The 22,066-nt window shown below is 38.9% G+C and overlaps 1 protein-coding gene across 5 annotated transcripts in view; it reads right to left on the bottom strand.

Annotated features, from left to right (window-relative positions):
- The window catches only part of LOC149253592 (SH3 domain-containing protein 2-like), a 244,958-nt gene that overhangs the window by 29,670 nt on the left and 193,222 nt on the right, over positions 1–22,066 (bottom strand). For all 5 annotated transcript variants that reach the window (XM_089459982.1, XM_089459981.1, XM_089459979.1 and 2 more), the window contains exon 10: positions 20,137–20,211. In XM_089459982.1, coding sequence (XP_089316108.1) covers positions 20,137–20,211 — 75 coding nt within the window. The remainder of the gene's footprint in view (positions 1–20,136; positions 20,212–22,066) is intronic.

Consider the following 22,066-nt stretch of genomic DNA (forward strand, 5'->3'; position numbering starts at 1 on the left):
CCCACAATGAGAAGGCCTCGGTGCTCCTACAACGACAAGATCTCAGTGCAATCTCAATGATGTTTTCAGTGACACAGTGATCTAGTTCGATTAAATTCAGAGTGATCAACTATTCTCTTGCAAACCCTCTCTACTAAGTCACCTGACACGGGGATTCAGGACACGTAGGATTCGAGATTCGTGGTGTCGGATTCGGACATGCTGACCCCCCGGAACAGGACACGTTAGGACACGTTATATATTATTTTATTAAAAAAAATATATATATATATATATATATATATTAAAAATTAGATATTATCATATTTCTTACACAAATTTTAATTAATGATATAAATTTATTGATTTCAAACATAGATCTTCATCTATAGCTATTAGCATGCATAGTACATACAAAATTCAAATAAATGTCAGTGGTACTGGTCACATAAATGATAAATCTATTAAAAATTTAAATCATGATTCATAATTCATAACTGAAAGACAACTTACAACTACAAGATAGTAAGATAAACACACTGACAATTGTAGTTTTCTCATTAAGTCATCAAATCAAAATGTGTTACATAGGTAGTGTTGGTGCAATGCCAATGGCAAATAGAAATAGAAAATATAAAACAACTACAGGTACACAAGCCTCAAGGCATCAATCAGCATCACTATCCCCATCATCATGGTCCTCACTGCTCTCCTCTGCATCCTCCTCCTCCCATGTATCCATAGTCGCCTCTGCATTTGCTGGTATGGAGGTTGACCCCTCTAAGTCATCAAATCTAACAGGCTCTAGCACTGGATCACTGAGATCCATGTTGGCCAATGCCAACTCAACAGTGGTGTCCATACCCATATCATCAGGAACAGTGTTACTTGGGAGCGGGAGCGAAAGCGGGGAGCGGGAGTGAAAACGGGAGGGAGAGCGACATATTCAGAAGCTCTTGGTTTGGTGCTCTTGATTAAATACGAGTTCCATACCCTAATACATGAAAAAATTCAATGGAAACATTGCAATCCCCCAATCCTAAAATCCTGAAAAACTGATAAGTCTGCTGGATTTTTAATGAAATCTAAAATTCTACTTTCTCCATATGAAATCCAATGAGGTTGGAACCACTCTCAAACATCCTGAGTCATTTCATGGAAATGTTAAAAATTTAAGTAAAAGGATGAAAATGAAGATTACGAAGAATGTCACTTTTACTTTAAGAATTTAACATTACCATGAATAGCATATCAATACTAGGGCCTAGACTTGATCATGAAGCTGCCAAAATGCTCTACTCCTTGCTGCAACAGCACAAATCACTTGCCAAATGAAAATATTAATGAGCAAACACGCCCTTTTCTTTCCCGCACTGAGCTTAGCGAGTCCTGGAAACAGGATACGTGTCCCAAAATCGCGACACGCTTTTGAAAATCATGACACAACCTCGGATTCGACGTGTCGGAAACGGACACAACGTGTCATATGATTTGGACACAAATCCGGACCGAATTGTGTCGGATTCGCTGGATTCAGGATTCGTAGGGGGTTTAGGATGAATCTGGTGACTTAGCCTCTCTACAATATTCAACTATTTGAGAACAGCGTCTAAAACAAGTAAGCATTGTGATCTTTGTGCTTTAGTCATCTAACAATGTGTTTACAGCTTCCAAGGAGAGCATCAACTCCTATAAATCATTGATCTCAGAAATTCAAGGTATAAAAACTCAAGGTATGAATATTCATAATCTTTCATTATGTCTTAGATGGTCCATATAATTCTAGCCTAGATAAAGGAATCTTAATCCTTATCTTCTAGGATTAATAAAGCAATCTAGGATGTCAAGTAAAATTAGTATGAAAGGAAAATTTGATTTTTATATAAAGGATTCCATTGTTAGAAAAATGTAGATTGAAAGCTAGGCATCGTATATTTTGTCTGGAAGTATTCGTTACAGGTACAAAATATCATGACACTTCAAGGAGTTTGACAAGAGCTACTCAAGGAAAGGTTGGTCAAGAAACAAAGGTATGCCTCAAACTATAATGCATTCATTTCTTTATATTAAAGGTTTATTCCTTTGACAATAGATTACTAACATTGTTATGTCTAGCTATATTGAATCATAATGATTCTTGTTTTGGGTGATTCATCTCTTGATAAATCTGCCCACCCTCACCCATATTCTTAACTGATTTTAGAACCCTAGACAGGTTCTGGAAAACCCTAAACTAAGGGTATGCTAATATGAATGTCTGAAACCTAAACTGCTTAGGGATAGTATGAAATGTTGTTTGAAGTTTTTATTGATGATGTCATGTTTGGGATTTTGGTATGATCAGGAAAGCCTAACTTGTTAGTGTTGAATGATAAGGTCTAAAATACCGATCCTTTTAAGTTCTGGTAATTTTGGGTTTGCTATATTTCTATATTGAAACCTTAACTCATTAGGGTTTGGTGGAATGTGTAAACGAGACCCTTATAATAGAAATGATTTCCTTGGTATGTGTGTGTTTGCCTGATCAAACCCTACTCTAATCAAATTTGTTATATGTCCATTGATATCTGTTAAGTTGGGTTTGACTAACACATGATATGTAATGCCTTTGCATGATGATGAAACTCTAGGTATATATAGATATGTCCTTTTGGTCGAAACCCTAGCTCGGTCTAGGTCAGATGTATTAATGTTGTCAGACGTATGATATGCTTATTAATGATTATGAATTCCTAGATGTGTGTTGGAAACAGTGTTGAAAATATCAGCATCGGCAAAATATCGGCGAGGGTCCAAAAAACATCTACCGGCAATATCGGCAAAAATATTGGCAAAATATCAGCAAATATCGGCAAGCATAAAAAATGCATAATATATTCATTTTATTTCCGATTTTTAAACATATAAAGCAATAACAACATGAAATAAACACATTGGCACATAAATATGAAGAAAGCATTGATATATATGATGTAAAATAAAAATGATACATCAAAGGAAATACCAAACCCTGTTGATCCTTGATAATTGTCCAATAAAGGACTCAAATGTGGAGAACCAATACGAACTAACATCACATATATAACATTATATCATCATCATGAGTTATATGTAGCAAAACAAATAAAACTAGCAGCTATCTATCTGAAATCAGTGCCCTCTCCCCCTTTTACAGGAAAACATGATGGGTTGTTTGCCAGGCCTACCCCTAGCAATAGAAGGCCCTACCCCTGCACCTAATGTCAAATAATGAGTGCTAGGTATGGAGTTGTGCTCTCTTATATCTATAGCAGATGGTGTTGATGTTGATGCTCCCACAGTCTCCTCCACCTCCTACTCTGCTTCGTCCTGCTCAATCTTGAGAAGCATGATCAAAGGAAATGAATCTCCTCCTATGAAAGGTTGTCGGAAGGCATGTGTTGCACTCGATGAAAACAACATAATATGTCCTCACATGGAGTATGAGGTGGTTGACTACAATTGAGGAGCTCTGATTGGAAGCTCCTGGGAATGAAAAGAAATGTGTGAAGAAAGGAAAGACGAAATTTTGAGGTATGCAACCATGGTAAAAGAAATCAACATCCGAAAGACCAAGAAGATTTGACTAGGAAATCTCCAAAAAAGATATGAAGACTGATGGAATTCTGGAAAAGATGGAGACCCTTGACAATGGATATCATTAGGAGATATGTCAACATGTATGCAGGATGTTGATGCAAATTGGAAAATGTCATGATGAAAGACCATCACAAAGATAATTTTGATTTAAGTGTTCATTTCTTATTTTTGAACAAATATGTGGATGGGTTTATGCAAGTCTTCCAAGGGAAAAACTATGGATGTCTTCCAAGAGGACCATATAGAAGGATGTAAGATCCTTCCAAAAAAATATGGCATGAAGAAGGCAACATGACATGAAGCAAGGCCAGATGAAGGCTAATGGATCACTTTCTGATGAAAGGAATAATGACATGACTGACTCATGGATGAAAGTGATGGATGGTATGTGCCCTATGAAGAAGCCCCAAAAGATGAAGACTCCTTGACAAAGAAATTCATGACATCAAAGGAAGGAGCTCTTCAAGCAGCTGGTTGCGGAGCTGTTGTAGGTCCCTAATTAAGAGGGATCCTGAAAACAAGTTTCTTACTTGGAAGAAACTTGGAAATTTCTAAGCCAAGAGGGAGCTTAGGTACATTCCTTCCATGGGAATGAGTACATTTCAATAGTGGAATTGATATGTCCTCCCTAATTGAAAGGGAGAGATAGACACATCATTCTAGTCTTCACCTAGGAAGACAGAATGGAGCATTCGGTAATCATCTAGAATCCGATACTCTTTGAGGATGAGATAGGGCATCCAAGATAAGAGTAGTCGTGGACCGATATTCTTTGAGGACTGCCTATCCAATATAAGAATAGTCCAACGTAGTTCATACTCTGTGAACACTCAGGTGGAGTATGTACCATAAGAGACAATGATTATGGTGTCTACGAATCATTGGTCTCGCCAGAATTGTGCTCTGATCATGTGGCTAGAGATATTAGTCAAGGCCTTCCTATGTGACAACGTTGGTTGATATGATGCTAGACAGATGGGTTACCAATCCGATTCTTCTTATGAGAAATTCTTCAAATTGAGAATGACCAAGTACCATTATGAATGCCTCCCTAGTTAAAAGGGAGTGTTGAAAAGTGTAACTAGGTTCGGTCTTCATAATGACATGTAATTATGATCTTTGTAAATGATGAAAAGAAGATAATAAAATTATTTTTGTAATGCCTTGCTTCATGGGTTTCATGAGCAAGAGATTTTATCTAATGGCTCCCATTGAGAGCCTTAAGATTTCTCATTAAAGTCAAAAAGAATTAATGTCATGTATGAAGAGCTCTTCTTGAGCATATGTCAAATGTATTCTAGTCTATAGGACTATAAAATAGCCCTCCAATGACAAGCTCTTCATGTCGTCTTCAAGAAGGAACAACAAACTCATGTCGGCTCACAATTAAGAGACACATCCCGTCGTTGAATACATGTCGGCTTACATGTATGGGCAGACTACTATATATAGGCATGTAAGGTATCCGCATTTTCCACAGTTCAGATTTCAGATCTCTCTTAGTTTTTCGGATGGGTATTACAGAGACAAGTTAGATGGAAGGGACAGCTAATAAATGAAGGGACAGTAAGAATTGATCTCAAAAAATAGGAATTTGGATCTCACTCTGAATTCGGATGGAAGATTACAGTGCACAGTTTGAATCTCCACAGAGAAGGCAGTTCGGATGTCTCTTTGTATTTCGGATGGGCAGTAACATATAATAAGGCAGTTTGGGATGACAAAGTATTGAAGGGAAATTAGATCCCTCTAAAGCTCGGATCACAATGGCAGCAAGACAAATCAAAGTTAAGAAATTTGGATGAATAAAGGGAGAGTGAGGTGCTACCTTACAGTGACGAGTCTCTTTGTCTCGGTGTAACATCAAGTGAAGAAAGGAAAGCACAATTTGTTGGTGATACTATTGTAACGGAGTATCATCTCAATGATAAGGGCTCGGTGAAGAAAACAGTGTTGTCAAGGCAGTGATGTAGATCTCGGTATCAAGGCAATGATGAAGATCTCAGAGGAAGAGGAGCCAAGAAGAGGATTGACTAGAGAACGTGTGTATTGGTCTTGGAGTGGCTAATAGGTCAAGGGTCTTGGTCTTGGTATTCATCAATTGGAATCTCTATAAGAAGAATTTGTGCAGGTTTTCCCCTTAAAGAGTGAGAGGTTTTGGCCCTTGCTCATAGCCTACATTTTGTGTCCCTTGTCTATTTATGTTCGTGCATTGGTTACTATTTGATGAAGAAGAACACTAATAATCTAAGAAAGAAGAAGATTCTAATCTAAAGAAATTAAAAAGCATTCACAAGCAGTTATTAATCGAAGAGAATCACCCAATGCTAATGCCCTAGATTTCTCAACATGGTATCAGAGCTAAGGTGTCAAAGTCAAGGTAGGGCATTTTATCAAAGAGACACTCAAGGATCGAGTTTCAAGGACGACATCAAAGTAAGTTAAAGGATATCAAGTGAAATCGAGATCTACATTGAAGAAGAAAGTCTACTTCAAAAGGCATCTTGGGATCATCAAATCAAGGTAACTAATAGTCTACATCACCAAGAGTGTTGGATCTTGAGTCCTTAGCAAAAGACCACAAAGAACCTCATCAAGATGAAGAGATCTGCAAAGCAAGGCAGTCCAAGCTATAAACATCCAAGAGAAGCATTTCTAGGACTAAGACCACATCATCTTGGAGACCCTAGAAGCTAGATCTAAAGGCATTGACATCATAAAAGGAGCAATCTCCTTTAGTGAAGAAGGGCTTTTCATTTGGAAGAAGATCATCCAAAAGGAAGGAACTAATACATCTTCTTCATCCACCATCAAAGTGATCAAGTTGAAGATTTCATCTTCACTTGTCAAGTAAGTATCTTTCATTCTACAATCAAATTTGGTAAAATGATTTCGTTTTGCAAGGAGATCTATAAGCTGGTTTGGTCATTGAAATTCCTTGCATGGAAAAGGAGGATAGACATAGTCCCCATAGAAAGTAAATTCAATGAACATATCAATGGAAAGGTCTCCTTTGAATACATGGAAAGCGATTCTTATGAAAGGTCCCCTCATATAGCAGTATTGAAGACATCAAAGAGATATATATGATAAGCTGGTAGAACTATTCTCTGAAGATGCAAAAAAGAAGGTCACATCACTTAGATCTGATCTACACAAATTCCAACCCCTTTTACTACATGTTTGGCATCATAATCAAACTCCATGTGCAGTTTTGAGTCCCACTCGGTCAAGCTATCAATTTTTTCCTGTGTTCCTATCATATGCCTTGTGGCTCTGTTGTCTAGCAGCAACACACCCACTTGTAATGTGCCTTTGGCAAGGTAAGAAACAAGTACAAATTCGATCTCGAACTTCCTCAAAAACTCCTCCTGAGCTTCTATTGATGCAACTAGCACTGGTTGCATACCCTTTCCCTCTTTCTTCCTTTCCAAACACAGTGAAGCACAGTGTCCCATCTTACAACAGGAAAAACAATTGACCTTAGTTAAGTCCTTCTTGGGTTGTGAGGTTGTCTCCTCACCCCTACTACTCATACCTTTGTTCCTCGTTGCCCGACTAGAAAAAGCAAGGCTTTCGTCATCCCCACTCTTCTACTATCCTCCAAACAATTTTTTCTCCCAAGTGTCCTTCCGGGTGAAGTCAGCCCACAATCTATTCAAATCTAGTAGTTTTTCTCCTTCTAGAACGTCTATCACAAAGGTAGCCCAAGGTTTTGAGAACCCGCTCAAGGTTGTTCTTACCAATGTTGCACTAATCGTTATCGGGATTAAATCGGCGCAAGGAAAAAATCGAAAAAATTTGTAAAAATCAGGAAAAAATCAGTAAAAATTGGGGAAAAATCATAACATACAAAAATATTCATTTTTTTCAATTTTTTTAATATTTAAAGCATCTACAACATAAAATAAATACATTGACACATAAATATGATAAAAGAACTAATATATAAGATGTTTAATATCATTTCTAGTGCCACATCACACATAACAATGAATCATGTCCTGCATAGTAAGTCCTGACTCATGACTCCCAACTCAGCCTCAAAATATCAACAAAAAATATAATAATGTATCTCATATCAGGAGTCATAATGTCATATACAATGAAATGAACCAAATAACTAAAGTCTAATACTATTAATTTCCTTTGCCCCTCTAGTTGTAGATGTCGGTGGAGTTGGCAGTAGACTTTGTTGTGCTCTAGAAGCTGAAGAACTAGGAGCTACAGGAGGTAGACCATGTCCTCTACTGGTGACAGGGGTAGCTTGGGTCACCTCATCCTCATAAAACAACAAAAAAAAAAATCCCTCATTTTTTCCCAAAAAATCGTGATTTTTTCATAAAAATCGGGCCAAAAAAAACATTCGTTTTTATCGGCCGATTATACCGCGCAAATTTAGAAAATCGCGATTTTACGATTTTATCAGTTTAAAATCGCGATTAGTGCAACACTGGTTCTTACAAGCTCATCATCTAGCAAGGCTACCCCAACAACTCCAAGCTCATCTTGAACTTGCTAAATGCTTGTGAGGTATTATGCCACAATATCTAATTCAATCATTTTGGTGTTCCTAAGGTTCTCCCTCAACACCATTTTCCAATTCTAATTTTCACTCTGATATAGTTTCATCAAAGCGATCTACATCTCATGGGCACTATTCTTCCCTGATATGTGAGGAATCACATGATCTTTCACGCCATCCATGATGATACATATGACCTTCATGTATTTCAATTCGTGCGCCACCAGAGTTGTAGCATTTGTAGGAGTTGTAACCTGGGTCTTTGCAAACTCCCACAGGTTGTTCTCCTTGAGATCCATCACCATCATCTCTTTCCCTGGACTAAAGTTGTAAGCCCCATAAAACTTGACCTCATAACTCAGATCAATTGATGCCATTGACTATCATGCCCTAATTGGTATAGTCTCTCTCTCTCACTCTGAGGACTGACCTTTGCCAATGACACTGCTCCATGTGCAATTTGCACATTTCACATGTCGTGCAGCAATTCTTGTTTTGTTACTCCACCCTGATTTACTTTTGTTTTGCATTGTCTACTAATTGGCTCTTGACACTGCAATATGGTAGTCGCTACTCAATGGCCTTGACCCTTTTCTCCGCTTGTCGCTTGTCCAACTGCTTTGATAGTTCTAGATTTTATTCGCACTCCTACTCATCTACTCTCAAGCTCTGCCTCCTTTGCGCCTCACCCACCTCCAAAGACTACACAATCCACTATCTGCGACCCTCTCATGGTTGTTTCCCATGCAGGCTTGGTGACTCTGTTGTTGGAGGTTTCTCTTGCACTGGGGACCCTGTCCTATGCCTGATGTTGGTCATCCAATCTGACTTCTACCATCTTTTCCTATGTTGTCAATCGTTTGTTATGGTAGTCTTTCAACCTCTACTACCACTAATTGGATGTTGCCTTCGATTGTCGCTTTGACCCTCATCGACCCCCTATCTCTCCATAGCCTGCGATTGTGCCCGCATTTCCTTTGTCAACTTGTTAGCCAACTGGGTTGGTGACTAGTTGATGCTTTCCTACTGTCGCCTACACATTCAAAATTGCCTCAGTAGCCCATGGTTCTTCTCCACTATCGTCTACTCTTCCTCTTGCTCGAGCTTTGTCCACAACCCCAAACCACCTGACTTCCTCAGCCCGCCCCCACATGCTTGTAGCTATGTCACACGAAAAAAGCTACATTATCTCTTGACTCATCACTATTTCTCATTGACCTATTGCATCTCTATAGTCGATTCTTCCTCTGCATCAACCGAACTTGTCTCGTCAACCGCTACTTTATGTCGTTGTCCAACACCTCCGCATACGGCGGCTAGTCAACCCTATGCAGTTGGAAGCTCCTATCCTCCCTTGCGCCCAACGACATGGTGTGACTAGCCTGTCAGCCACTCAGCCGCCAACTCTACCCTTGTTTTTTTATTTTTTTTATTTTCTTATTTGCCTCTAACTCAAATGAATTCAACCCTCCTTAAAAAAAGTGCTTTTCGGTAGCCACAGTTATATGGTACGATCTTGGAATTCTGTGATCTTGGCCCCTTTTTAAAAGAAAATTCCTACCTTGTACAATCATGGTTGAACCTAGTCCCAGTGATCCTGTACAAACAAGGCACATATGATTCAGAGATTGGTACTCTTCAGAGTTTAGCGCTCTAATACCATGTTAGACTTCTACAAACCTAGCACCTAGCACTTAATTCCTAGGATATTACAGATCTACTAATAAATTGCATATCTAGGTTCCTAACACACAAAAAAATAGCGAAAGAAAAACATACCAATCTCAATCATGAAATAGATGACACAACAAATCCTACCCAATCACAGTTCTTCATTAAATTCTTCAAAACTTATTTGGGCTCCCATCCTAAGAAAATGGACTAATTGAGGAAATGCATACTGTTAGGGTCCTATGATTCATAGGATCAAATGATGATTGAATGTTTTCTTTCAGTATATCCAATTGTAAATAATATTGTATATTGCAAATGATTTCCAAAAAAATATAAATAAAAATAAAAAATGAAAAGAGGGTATATATAAAAAATGGAATAGAAAAAAAATGGATGAAAAGAACCCCATAAAAAAATAGAACTAAAAGTGATGCAAATTCAAATGCCACTACTAGATAAATGCTTTGATTTTCTAGAATAAATTGATTGTTGTGTGCAGCTTGTTTAAAATGCCACAACCCTGAGTCATTGTTTGGGTCATACAGTGTAATCATGATCAAACAAGTTTCAATTTCTGTTAATTAGGTTAGAGAATAAATTAGCCAAACTGTGTAATCTTGGCTAAAAATAGTTAGGTAGATTAGGTGAATAAATTGATCCAACAATTTAATCTGGATCAATGAATTACTAGGGTTAGGTTGCAATTAGATTAGATGATTTTCCCTTTTAAAGAAAATAAAACAAGGGTTGGCCCCTCTAAATGCACCCTTGGTTAGTCAAAATTACCCTAGTCTAGAGGAAAATGGAGATCAAAGAGGTGGACATTAAAAAAATTAATATTTCGGGTCGTCTTATGCTTGGCGCCAAATATAAGTTTATCCAAAGTTTGGAGTTCATATTGTAAAGTCGCAAAAGACAAAAATCGTTTTGTCGTATTTGGTTAAACCTCGCGCCCCATCCAACCATGGATTGTCATCGGCGACTAAATCAACGGCTCCCAGGGCCTTTCACCCCCCCTGCCTCGTCTATCTTTATCAGTAGAGGGGGGGTCCAAAAAGGCGGTTTCCCCGTCTAGCCCCATGCCTCCATGTCACCCCCTCGTTCTTTCACACCCCCCCCCCCACCATACTGCATACCACTCACACCCCCCCCCAAAAAACTGCCTCACCACCATTCCTTCCCGCCAACGTTCCCCGTGCCTATTCTACCACTCCCTCCATGACACATGTCCCCCTATCCCCTAACCGTTAAGCATTTATTCCCCCAATTAAATTATCGTTAATCTCTCTAATGTCCTCGCGCCTGCAACGGACAAATTATCAACCATAAAAACACCAGAGTTTCCCGCATTTTTTCCCTTCGTTGTCTCTGAACTCTACAGGTGTTAAACTTCACAATTTTCCCATTTGTCCGACTGGATACGAGCAGAGGACTACCATTGGCCAAATCATCATCGTCATTACAAGTAACCTTTGGTTTTCAGGTTTTTCCAGTCAATTCCCTAAATTCTCCTATCTTTCTATTCCTCACATTTCTGGATATGGCTCCCAAAAGTCAAACTACCACCAGTGCTGAGAATCCCATGATCCCTCCCCCCATTGACCTGGATCATTTTCCCCTGGTCGACCGAGATTATAAGATCTCAAAACCTGTTGACGGTGTTAGACCGCCAACATTCAGGGTATCACCCCGGTATGAAGTCCCAACTAGACCTCACACTGTTTGGTGTGGGGGTCCCATCCAATATGATGGCCCGGTTGCCATTATCTTAAATGTTTGCCTTAGCTCTTGCTTGTTAGCACATGAGGGAGGTCTTCTTTGTCTTCAAACAGCGAGGTTTGCGTGTCTGGTGAGTGCTAGTGTTACTTGTGTCAAGATTCTTTCACCGCAAAGAGAGAGGGTGGGAGTGAGTCTCCGATCAGAAGGGAGGAAGTCCCAACTCTGTCAGAGACACACAACACATCAGGACATGCACAGCTTCCGAGAAATCCACACGGATGCAGCAGTCACAACACACAAGGTTAGATAGCGTGTACAACACCAAGCGGGAAAATCCAAGCGAGTGCAACAGTCGTTATAACAAGTTTATGTGAAAGGTTCTATCTGATGTCTGGGGAGGTAACCAACACGGGCAGGACATCATTAACAACTTATACAACACATTTTCATAAAGATATGTATTAGAACAACTGAATGAGTTCAATTGTTTAACACATTTTAAAGCAACATGTATTACAAGTTTTCAAAATTAATCTTACAAACATTTACAACACGTGTGAAAACGTGTTGGCATATTATCAAGCTTCTGAATTAAGCGAAAGTTCCAAGACACATCGATACACCATACATCACTAACCCCGTGGTGGGGCGTTGGAGCCACTACTCGCTCCTCAAAGAAAAGATTATAGACTCTCAAGGCTATGTGCGAATAGCCAAGGTGAAAAGTATTTTGCATGTACAAATGAGGGTTATCTATAGCCAAGGGTAAAACTGGCCCTTGTGACTTTTCGACTTCCCTCATGATTGTTTGACTTTCATGACTTTTCAACTTTACATGACTCTTCAGATTACATGTGGGTCTCTTGGAATTCCACGTTACATTACATTGATTTACACAATATGGCCCACAGTAGTGATGTGGCCGACATGACTCATGACACAACTCGACATGACAGTGTTGGTATGTTCATGTTGCTGCTAGTGTGCATGTTGAGCTGCAGTGCTGCTGAGTGATGGATGTCCTCTTGGTGTATCACAGCTTCACCTCCGCATGGCAAGGTGTGCGGAGTCCTCGATGGTCATTGGGTTTGCTTGATGTTGCATGTGCGTGTTGCTCCTCGCTTATATTTTGGCATGCTTGACATGTCTGTCCGTTCGCGAAAATATCTACTCGCATGTTCATTCATTCGTCTATCCGTCCGTCTGCGAACACATCCTTGCATGGTTGTTCGTTCATGAACACATCTCCTCACATGCATCGTTTGTTCGTCCATTCACGAACACATCTCCTTGCATGCATCGTTCGTTCGTCTATTCGCGAACATGTCCTTTTGCATGTACTCTCCTTGTTCATCCCATCTATCGTCGCGTCATGTTTATTCATGTACCTGTATCTGCAATCACTCATGATGAGACGACATCAAATCCATAAACCTCATAGTCTACCATGATGCATGGTTGTTCGCTTTCAGATGCAGGTGACCAGGAGAGAGGACAAGGCTGCGAAACTGCGCGAGGCAAGTTTCAAGCTGGGATGCAAGCTTTGGGCACTGCTGGTGAAAATTGCGCAGAGGTCACTGGGGAACTAAGATGGACAATCCGGATCAGCAGTGACTGTCCACGGGATCTGGCTCGGCTAGAGGGTAGATCTATGCAATTTCTGGAGGGAAGCAGTTCGGGCAGCAGAGGGCCTTGGCAGCAAAAACTGTGCAATTCCTAGAGGGAGCTAGCTACGGGCTTCAGGAGGCTTGGCAGCAAAAACTGCGCAATTCCTGGAGGGAGCTAGCAGCGGGCTGCGGGATGGCTTGGCAGCAAAAACTACACAATTCCTGGAGGGAGCTGGCAACGGGCTGCAAGGTTGCTAGAGACAAAAACCGCGCAATTGTTGGGAGGCTAACCGGTTGAAAACCTTTGCGCAGTTTCTGAGCTAAGTGGGGATGTTGGGTTGCTAAGGGGTTTGCTCATGAAATCTGCACAATTTTTTGGGTGAGCAGTCAGTCGACTAACTAGGTGGCTGGCTGGAAAAACTGCACAATTTTTTAGGGGAGAGAGGGACGAGCACTGGATGTATGTCCGGCTTGTCTGCGCAATTTCCTCAGTCAGTGGAACAGGCAAGGTCTGCAGGTTCTGTGCAATTTTTGAGGGAAGTGAGTCCTGGGGTGACTGCCCGGTCAAACTCTTTGGTTGACAAGCAGGAGGGTTGGTTGATCAGCTTGTGAGCGCAGCAGATTGAAATCGCTTGTTGGACAATTTTGCGTTGTTCTGAGTGACAGTCAGTCGAGTCAATTGCAAGGTGGAGGTTTGGCTGTTAGAGAGTGATCCGATCGCCAGAACTTCAGCGAAATGACTAAGTGTGTAAGCAAGTGAATTCGTGCATACGCGACCTTGCAAACACACACTCACATGACTTGACGACAAGACGCCTCAAACCATCAACATATGCTCAACATGACTGACCGACGGTGTGAGCGACAAGCGCGACGCTTGCGATAGATCGTTGCACAACCGCGACGACGCTTGTGCGACAGTGCATACAACTTCATGTATGAGTGCGATGGATGTTTACATAGCAAACACACCATGTACACACGAAGTGAAGATCTTGTGCATGACCAAAACATGGTTTCAAGCATGACATTGTGACCAACATGCAAAAAGTTGTCCGTTGAACGGTCAAGCAAAGAGGGTGCAACGACTCAACACGAGCCCACGGGGTGAGCCCGCGTGCTTGCAAACATCAAGTAAAAACTCAAGGGACGCTACGAAATTGGATGCAGGCCAAAATTTTGGAGGGTGTTGCAGCCGCTACAACAGAACCAAAGTGTGAATTCGATTTTTTCGAGTTGCACAATTGGCTCAAAGATCTTTATCTTAACCAAAGTGATGAAATAGACCTCTAGGAATCAAATCTACCCCTCTATATGTTTCCCCAAGCACACTATTTTCTGGAATTCATCCTCAAATGCAGATCTAACTACATACCAAATCAGAGAGCCATTATAGCCCCCATAGGTGAAATTTTGTTTGCAATTACCCCTTAGTCCATCCAACAGATGATGCACATTCCTCAAAATAGTGCCTCTACCCCTTTTTCAATAGAAGCCCTAAATGAATTATACCAAAAGCTAGATTTTTCCCGAAGGGCTAGAATTTTTGAGATTTTCCTACCTGAAGATACACAGTTGCCCAAGAAAAACCCTCCCTATCCCTCTTCAATGTTTCCAGAAAGAGCCAAACAAATCATATCAATGCTCTCCTACTTATTAGGTTACTATTCTAATGAATGGGTAGATGAACCCATCTTAGGTTTTCTATCAATATTTTCCACTGAAGATAATCCCTCAGTTATGTTTGATTTCAGCCAATTTCTTGCTGATAGGATCCATGAACAATTCCTTAAACTCCAAACTGAAGGAATGTTCAGATATGCTTTTGTTTTAATGTACCTATTTTTATTTTTTCAAGAAGACAAATTCCCAGGGGGAGCCACAATCAGTTATATTTTGGACCTCCATTCTAAGAAGAAATTTAGAGGAATATGCTTTCAAAGACTTCATAGATCAGTTTGTGCATCCAGCGACTTGTTTATTGACTAGTTAGACAGAACCCAGGGTCAGTCAAGAAATCCAGAAGACTTTACACCTCAGTGAGAAAGCAAAGACAGGTGACTGGTACTTGTACCAGAATTACACTGAAATAAGAGTATAACAGTAGGACAGCAAGGCAGGAAGCAGAGGAAATTCTAAAACAGATGAAATTTCCCCTAAGCTTTACCTGGTCATATGACCCATTTCAAATAATTTCAAAGCTTAGGATGGAGCAGAAGACTACACCATATGTGCATACTCAGAGACCAGAAATTGAAAAATATATGAACCAGGATCAGTGGGAAGAGAACACTTTACAAGAGGCAGAGGAGCAGCTTCTGCAGAGGACCACTTCACATACTCCTATTCCTTAGGAAAAGACAGAGAAAAGACCAAGAGAAGAGGACTCACCTTCAGTCACAGAGGTCTCATCCAAGGAGTTCAAGATTTACACAAAGAAAGCCAGGAAGAATCCTACAACATGGTTTGCAGAACAAGAAGAAGAACAAGGACCAGCTACAATAGTTATGAAAGGTCTATTGTTTCAGACACATTCAGAGGATATATCTACAGGGTCCCCAACTTCATCATTTTCACAGGGCAATCCAAAAAACACTCCAGCATCAGAAATTGTCTAGAAGCAGAAAGAATTAAATATTTTTGAAAAGTACAAAGAGATCAAGCAAAGAAATGAAGCCCTCAAGCACAACACCTACACACAGTTTTGGAAGCAAACTTCCACCACTCAACATAGGCTCATGTCAGCATTTGACACAGAAAAAGGGAGAATGCAGATGGCATTCTTGCAAGCACAGGTCCCCCATCCACAATCAGCAGCAGATTACAAGCAAAGCACATTTGAGTTTGAGGCAAAGGATGTCCATCCTTTGGACCAGATGGACATGCATAGGCAAACTGGAGAGATGGTTTACTCCACATTCACATAGACTGCAATAACTGCTTCCAAATTGCAGGTATCTTTAAGTAACATTCAATCACAGCTAAAGCTTGAGAAGATTTCTTCTTTGGCTAAGGATAATAGAATAAAATCCTTAGAAGATCTAGTTATTAAAGCAGGGTATGATCCAAGCAACATAAAGGCAGTGGAAGAAATCATCAAAAAGAAAAATGTTGACATTGCTTCTCTTAGAAAACAATTAAAACTGCCAGCTACTGAAGATCCTCAAGCTAAGGAGATGGGAGAATTGGAAAGTCAGAAAGAAAATATGCTCATGCTCATCATGGAGTAGAATGCTCAGATAAAGGAAATGGAAGCAGAAATGGACAAACTCATCAAGGAGAAAGCAGAATTCTCAGCTCACTTTGGTACCTCTTGATGCAGTGCCTCTTGCATCAATACTTCAAACAGGCCTTTCTACATCAACTACAACAGCAGGAGCATCCACCTCTACAACCCTTACTTCAACTACAGATGGTTCTATCAAACTGGCTCAATCTATGGAAAATATGTCAATACAAGGAGAAGAAATAAAAAAGCTGCGAGAGGATGTAAAAGTCCTACAAGAATACAACACCAGATATGAAAATTCTCTCCTAACAAAGCTGCAAAAATCCTAGAGGCTTACCCAAAGAATGCAATAGATAGAGAAGGAAATTGTCATGGGTAATACTCTAGCCCAGGTTAAGGAGAACATATGGAAAAGGATAAACGAAGCCATGATAGAAATATGGCCATCTATACAGATCATATTTGAGTAGAAGGAATTAATTGAGAAATCTAATGAAGCTATTGAACATATCAAAGAGCAGCTGGGTGATAAACCAAGTGAAGCTACAGAGCTCATTAAGTTCCTCAATTCCAAAAACAAGCAGGAGCTAGAAGAACTAGAGATTGAGGACAGGACTGAGACAATACTAGAGGTAAAGAAGGTGTTAACTAAAAGAAATTTGATCAAGCAGCTGGAAGAAAAATGTCAAGTTCTGGACATCTGTGTACAGAGGTTCTTCAACAAATTGGAAGTCCTCTACGATAAGGGACTTCCTAGTTTACTAGTGATAAATGACAAGCTCAGCACATGGCCAGATTATAGCCAGAAATTGATGACCATTGCTAAAGATAGTACTAAGTTTGCAGGAGTGAAAGGCAGTATAACAAGGAAAGAATTTTTAGAAGCATTGACATATGATTTAGACATCCAATATGAAATCAAGCACATCTTTATTTCCAAGCCAACTTTTGCCAAATATACTGAAGTGGACGAGGTCTACAGAAAGTTACTCAAGATGTCTATCCCTAGTGAACAATGTTGGGATAAATTGTGTGAGTTACTGGAGTGAGAAGATGATTTTGTTTTTCCAACACAGACCCAATAGCGCAACAGAAATTCGAGGGCCAAATATTCAGCAGTTCCACAAAGCTAGGGCCACCAATCTAAGCAGTTTTAATTTTCCTATAATTTGTAACAAATAGATAGAATTGGTTTAGATATTCCTAAAATACATCTTGATCAAGTTGATAGTTTATTTTGTAAATAAACTTATAAATGCTTCTCTTTTTGAAGTAATAAGGGTTGATTTTTGCATTCCAGAAAGCTATTGTACCTTTTCCATTTGATGGGCTAATCAGTAATAAAAAGGACATTCTTCACAGGATTCATGTGTTGGACTATTTGGTGAAGTGCTTCTCTCATTATCTATGTGTTTATTCCTTTGTTTCCATACTTGTGTTCTCAAATCTGAATTATATTACAGAAAGTTGATGAACAGCGTTTGTTGAAAGATACACTCTGATTCTGGCTGTGGATAATTTAAATGTTTTCCTCTAATATTAAGTTAAAGAATTCTTAACTGCTCTTTTGCTTAATTGAACTTATTTCTCTTCTTCCATTACATTTCATTTAAATCTAAAAGATCCAGTTAGTTCAGCTACCTTGCCCTATGAAACTCCTTTGAAAATCTGAGACAGATCCACGTTAAGTTTGTAGACTCCATAGCCCAATGGAAGTTTCAGGCATTTAATCAACCAAATCAATTTTAAAATCAAACTCTAAACTCTCATAACTAGCCTAAAATTACAAATACAATAAAGTTAAATCTGACAAAGAGATCCCTCTCTAAGTTTAGGAAGGCTAGATCCTAAGCTCCAAAGTGGTTTTGTGGTTACCTCTATGGCTTCTTTCACAACCTCAGAAATTACAAAGTGCTAACACATACAACAATTGGATCTGATCCAGCTGATTAAGCCCTCCTTGGCTGATATGAATCTCCTTGTTTCCCCCTTCCTCAAGCCCAACACACTCACTAGATGTATCTCTCAATATTTTGTTGTTGTATGGTGTCTCTTCTCCTTCTCCTTAGCCTTGCTTTTATAACTTTATATCGAGCTAAATCCCAACCCTAATCTCCAACGTGATTGATGGCCAAGATTAGATCTTACCTCACATGAAATCAAGGGATGAGTTTAAAACATAATCACTAAAGTAAATAATTTACTATGCTTAAGTTTACGTTAGCACAATAAACCAACATAATAATTATGTGTTTTTCCTAAGTTAGACTTAGGCTTAATTACAATAGCAACTTGCTCACACTAGAGAAAGTGTTCTAAGGATATCTTGGGCAACTTCTACATGCCTAAACACATAGTCCTATGCAAAAACACATGCCTGAGATACAAACAGCAACATCCTAAACCATCCCTAACAACAAAAGCCAAATACCAAAAATTCCCACTAACAATCAAATTAGAAACAATCTCAAAAACTTAGATGCAAAGAAAAATGTGCAAAATTACAGGGGTCAAGCTTAGGTAAGAAAGTTTATAGGAGAAATTGAAACTCAATTCATCTTGGATTCCTTGCCACAGAGACTACAACCCTTGATTTACAAGAAACAAACAAGTCTTATGTCATTAAAATGGCTTTTTTAAAATTTTCTTTCACGGAAAGAGGATGTCAACATGATTTTGAAAGGAAGATTGCGGTTCCTAAAGGGCCATGCATAACCCTTACAACATGGAAACGTCATTTCAAGATTGAACCAAAGTAGAGAATCATGTAATATCTTTGTGTAACACTGCAAGATTTTGTCCTAATAATCTTGACAATAATCAATTCTAACGATCATTCCAAAAATGTCAATATGGAAATGCAAGTGAAACCACGAAGCTATAATGAATGCAAGAAAATAAAGGTTAGCAAGTTGAGGCCTTTTTATGCATAGTTCATAACACAACAAAACTCACATAATTCTTATATGAAAAATATGCAACACAAAATTCCAGGCCAAGTTTATAAATATTGCCTAGTTATAACAGAGTTTGTAATTATTTAGCTCCAATTATTAAATATTTAGCAACTCTGACTCCATTTTCAATAACTATAAATATAAGCCTTGGATAGATGGTATCCTGATTCTTTAAATTCACAAAATGAAGCTAGAGCTAATCATTGTATATTTAGATTTGAGGCTCTATTAGAAATTCACAGAATCGACCATTCGGGTAATACAATTACCCAACATGCTTCCATTTTCCTTGGATAATTTATTGTAGGACTGCTTCCTAGCCTCATGACTAGGTTGTCCCATTTCAAGATGATAATATTCATCTGTTTGAAGTGCTCAGGAGTTTGTGTGCTAGGTTTTCCTCCAAAAACAAATAAGTTGCATGATTAAAAGCTCTATCTGGCAAATAAAATTTCCATTCATTATAATTGAGCCTTTAGAACTAAACAAAAGTACTTATTATTAACAATAAAAAGATGTATCATTCTTAACTTTGAAAGCTACATTAACATGTGCATGAAAAACTCTCCTTTTTAGGAGATGCCTTAGCCACTCCCACATAACCATCATTTCTTGATGTAATTTTGAGTCCTATTGACTTAATTTGGTCATTTGTGAATATTAATATAATTTCTTTTCTTTCATGATAAATATCTTAAAGATAATATAACTAAAATAAAACCAGTTATGAATAATGCTGAGACGAAATTAAGAAGAAAAGGTGCATTTGCATAATATGCTAAAAAAACAAAAAAAATTCGAAAATCAAACAGAATAAGATCAACAAACCTGGCGAACAACAACATAATCGCCAACAGAAACGCTTAGTTCACCTTCAGCTTCAGCATCAAAGGAATGTATAACCTGCAAAAATAACAAAGGGCGATTTTTAAGAGACAACTCTCTCATCTCATAACTTCTAAATTTAGACGCTCATTTGTCAACTATGAATCAACAAGTGAGACTAAAAAAATGGGACTGCATGTGTCCCAGAAGCAAAGAACTTATTATAACTTGATATTAAACATGCATGCATCACGAAGACATAATCCATAATCCTTTAAGATTACATAATGGATCAAAATGGTCCTTTTCTTCTAAAGTACCAGGTTAAAAATAAAAATAATATACAATAATTCCATGACTCTAAGAAATTGAGATTTTACTAATGTCTCTAGGTGACCATATGCTCCCAATTGGACTGGAAGACAAATCATCAATATCAATATGCAAGGTACATCCAATTAAAGTAGTTAAGCATCTCACAAAGATAATGTATCTGACCTAAATATGAAAAAGACATAATGAAGCATCAAAATAGACGAAAGCATATAACTGTGCCAAAAAAAGGCAAAAGAGGGCCATATGTTTCTATCGTGCGCATCATAAGGTGGGCCTTTAAGTTGCACAAAACCTAGAAACTTTTGGAAGATTTTGAAATCGGTACGGTTGTGTTGCTGCACAAACTAACAGACCTAGTTGGTAGGCTAAAGCTAGAGGGCACAACAATAATTTGGGGCAAAGGCCCATTGTCACCACAGCCTATGTTGCCTTCTCTTCTCGTATTTTCACCGACGGGAGGAGTCCCAAGTATCCTCACTTTTGATTAATGTATCTATACTAGAGTTTGAAGTGAGGCAAGGATGGTGCATTCAATGGAAAGGCTCAATTGAGGTGTGAGCTTTGGGAGAAGCTAGAATGGCTTTCCACGAAAAAACCGTTGGAAGAAAGACTATATTTGACATATGGTTGAGGTACATCACGGGATAGGAGTTCATCCAAGGTCAATACAGTCAAGAGAAAAGGTTTCGAATGATATGCTACTAAATTACAAACCTTCAAGGAATCCCCAAGTCAAAGTAGCTTCAAAGGTTCCCACTCAGTACACTAGCTACGACATCAATTATCTCGAGATGCAACCATGAGAATTGCGTGAAATTTGGAGCAGAGCTAGAGGAAACACCAACGTAGAACCTTGTTCAATTGGTGTTGCAAGAGCTCACTCCAAATGAATTTCATACCAAGCCCTAGAGAGGCTACCTATCCTTGAAGGGACAAAGAAATAGGAGGAGAGATAAGGTGAGAATAAATGATTTTTCGATGAGGATATGATCACCAAGGATCCCAGACCTAGTGCCTTATCAATTGGGAGAAATGGAGTCAAGAATTACCTTGATTTAAGAAATTCGCTCTACCAAGGAGATCTATGCAACTTCGCTAGCCCTAAAAGGAGGCAGCGACACAACTACAATAGATATTTATACTTCATTGACAATGACTTGTGGAGTTTCAAGGTTTCAATGTGCAAAACAGGCCTCTAGGAACATCCATTCATCATTATGTATGAGTAATGCGTCCAATACATCCAATAATCCCAGTGTTCTCAAAAATTCACATTAAATTAGGGCACATTCAAGATCATGACATGATATTCCATACATTAGACATGTAACAATGTAAAAATATAGCATCAAAAGGCACTTACAAGATAATGAGAATATATCCATCCATCAACATTGCAAAGAGAAGCTCCAAGACAAGATAGCGAAATTTTCCATACATCAAAATGCATCCAAACATCCAATTTCATCCAACAATTGCAGGTCTGAATTCTTTTACAAGAGAGATCGAAATCCAAGTGATGATGAACAATACAAATGAGGCCTCTTCTATTTATATGAGGCTCCTCAAGTTCAAATTTGTCTAATTTGGCCTAATT

The sequence above is a fragment of the Pinus tabuliformis genome, chromosome 7, assembly GCF_031772625.1.
Source record: "Pinus tabuliformis cultivar Carrire ecotype Pingquan chromosome 7, CPIR1, whole genome shotgun sequence".
NCBI lineage: Eukaryota > Viridiplantae > Streptophyta > Pinopsida > Pinales > Pinaceae > Pinus > Pinus tabuliformis.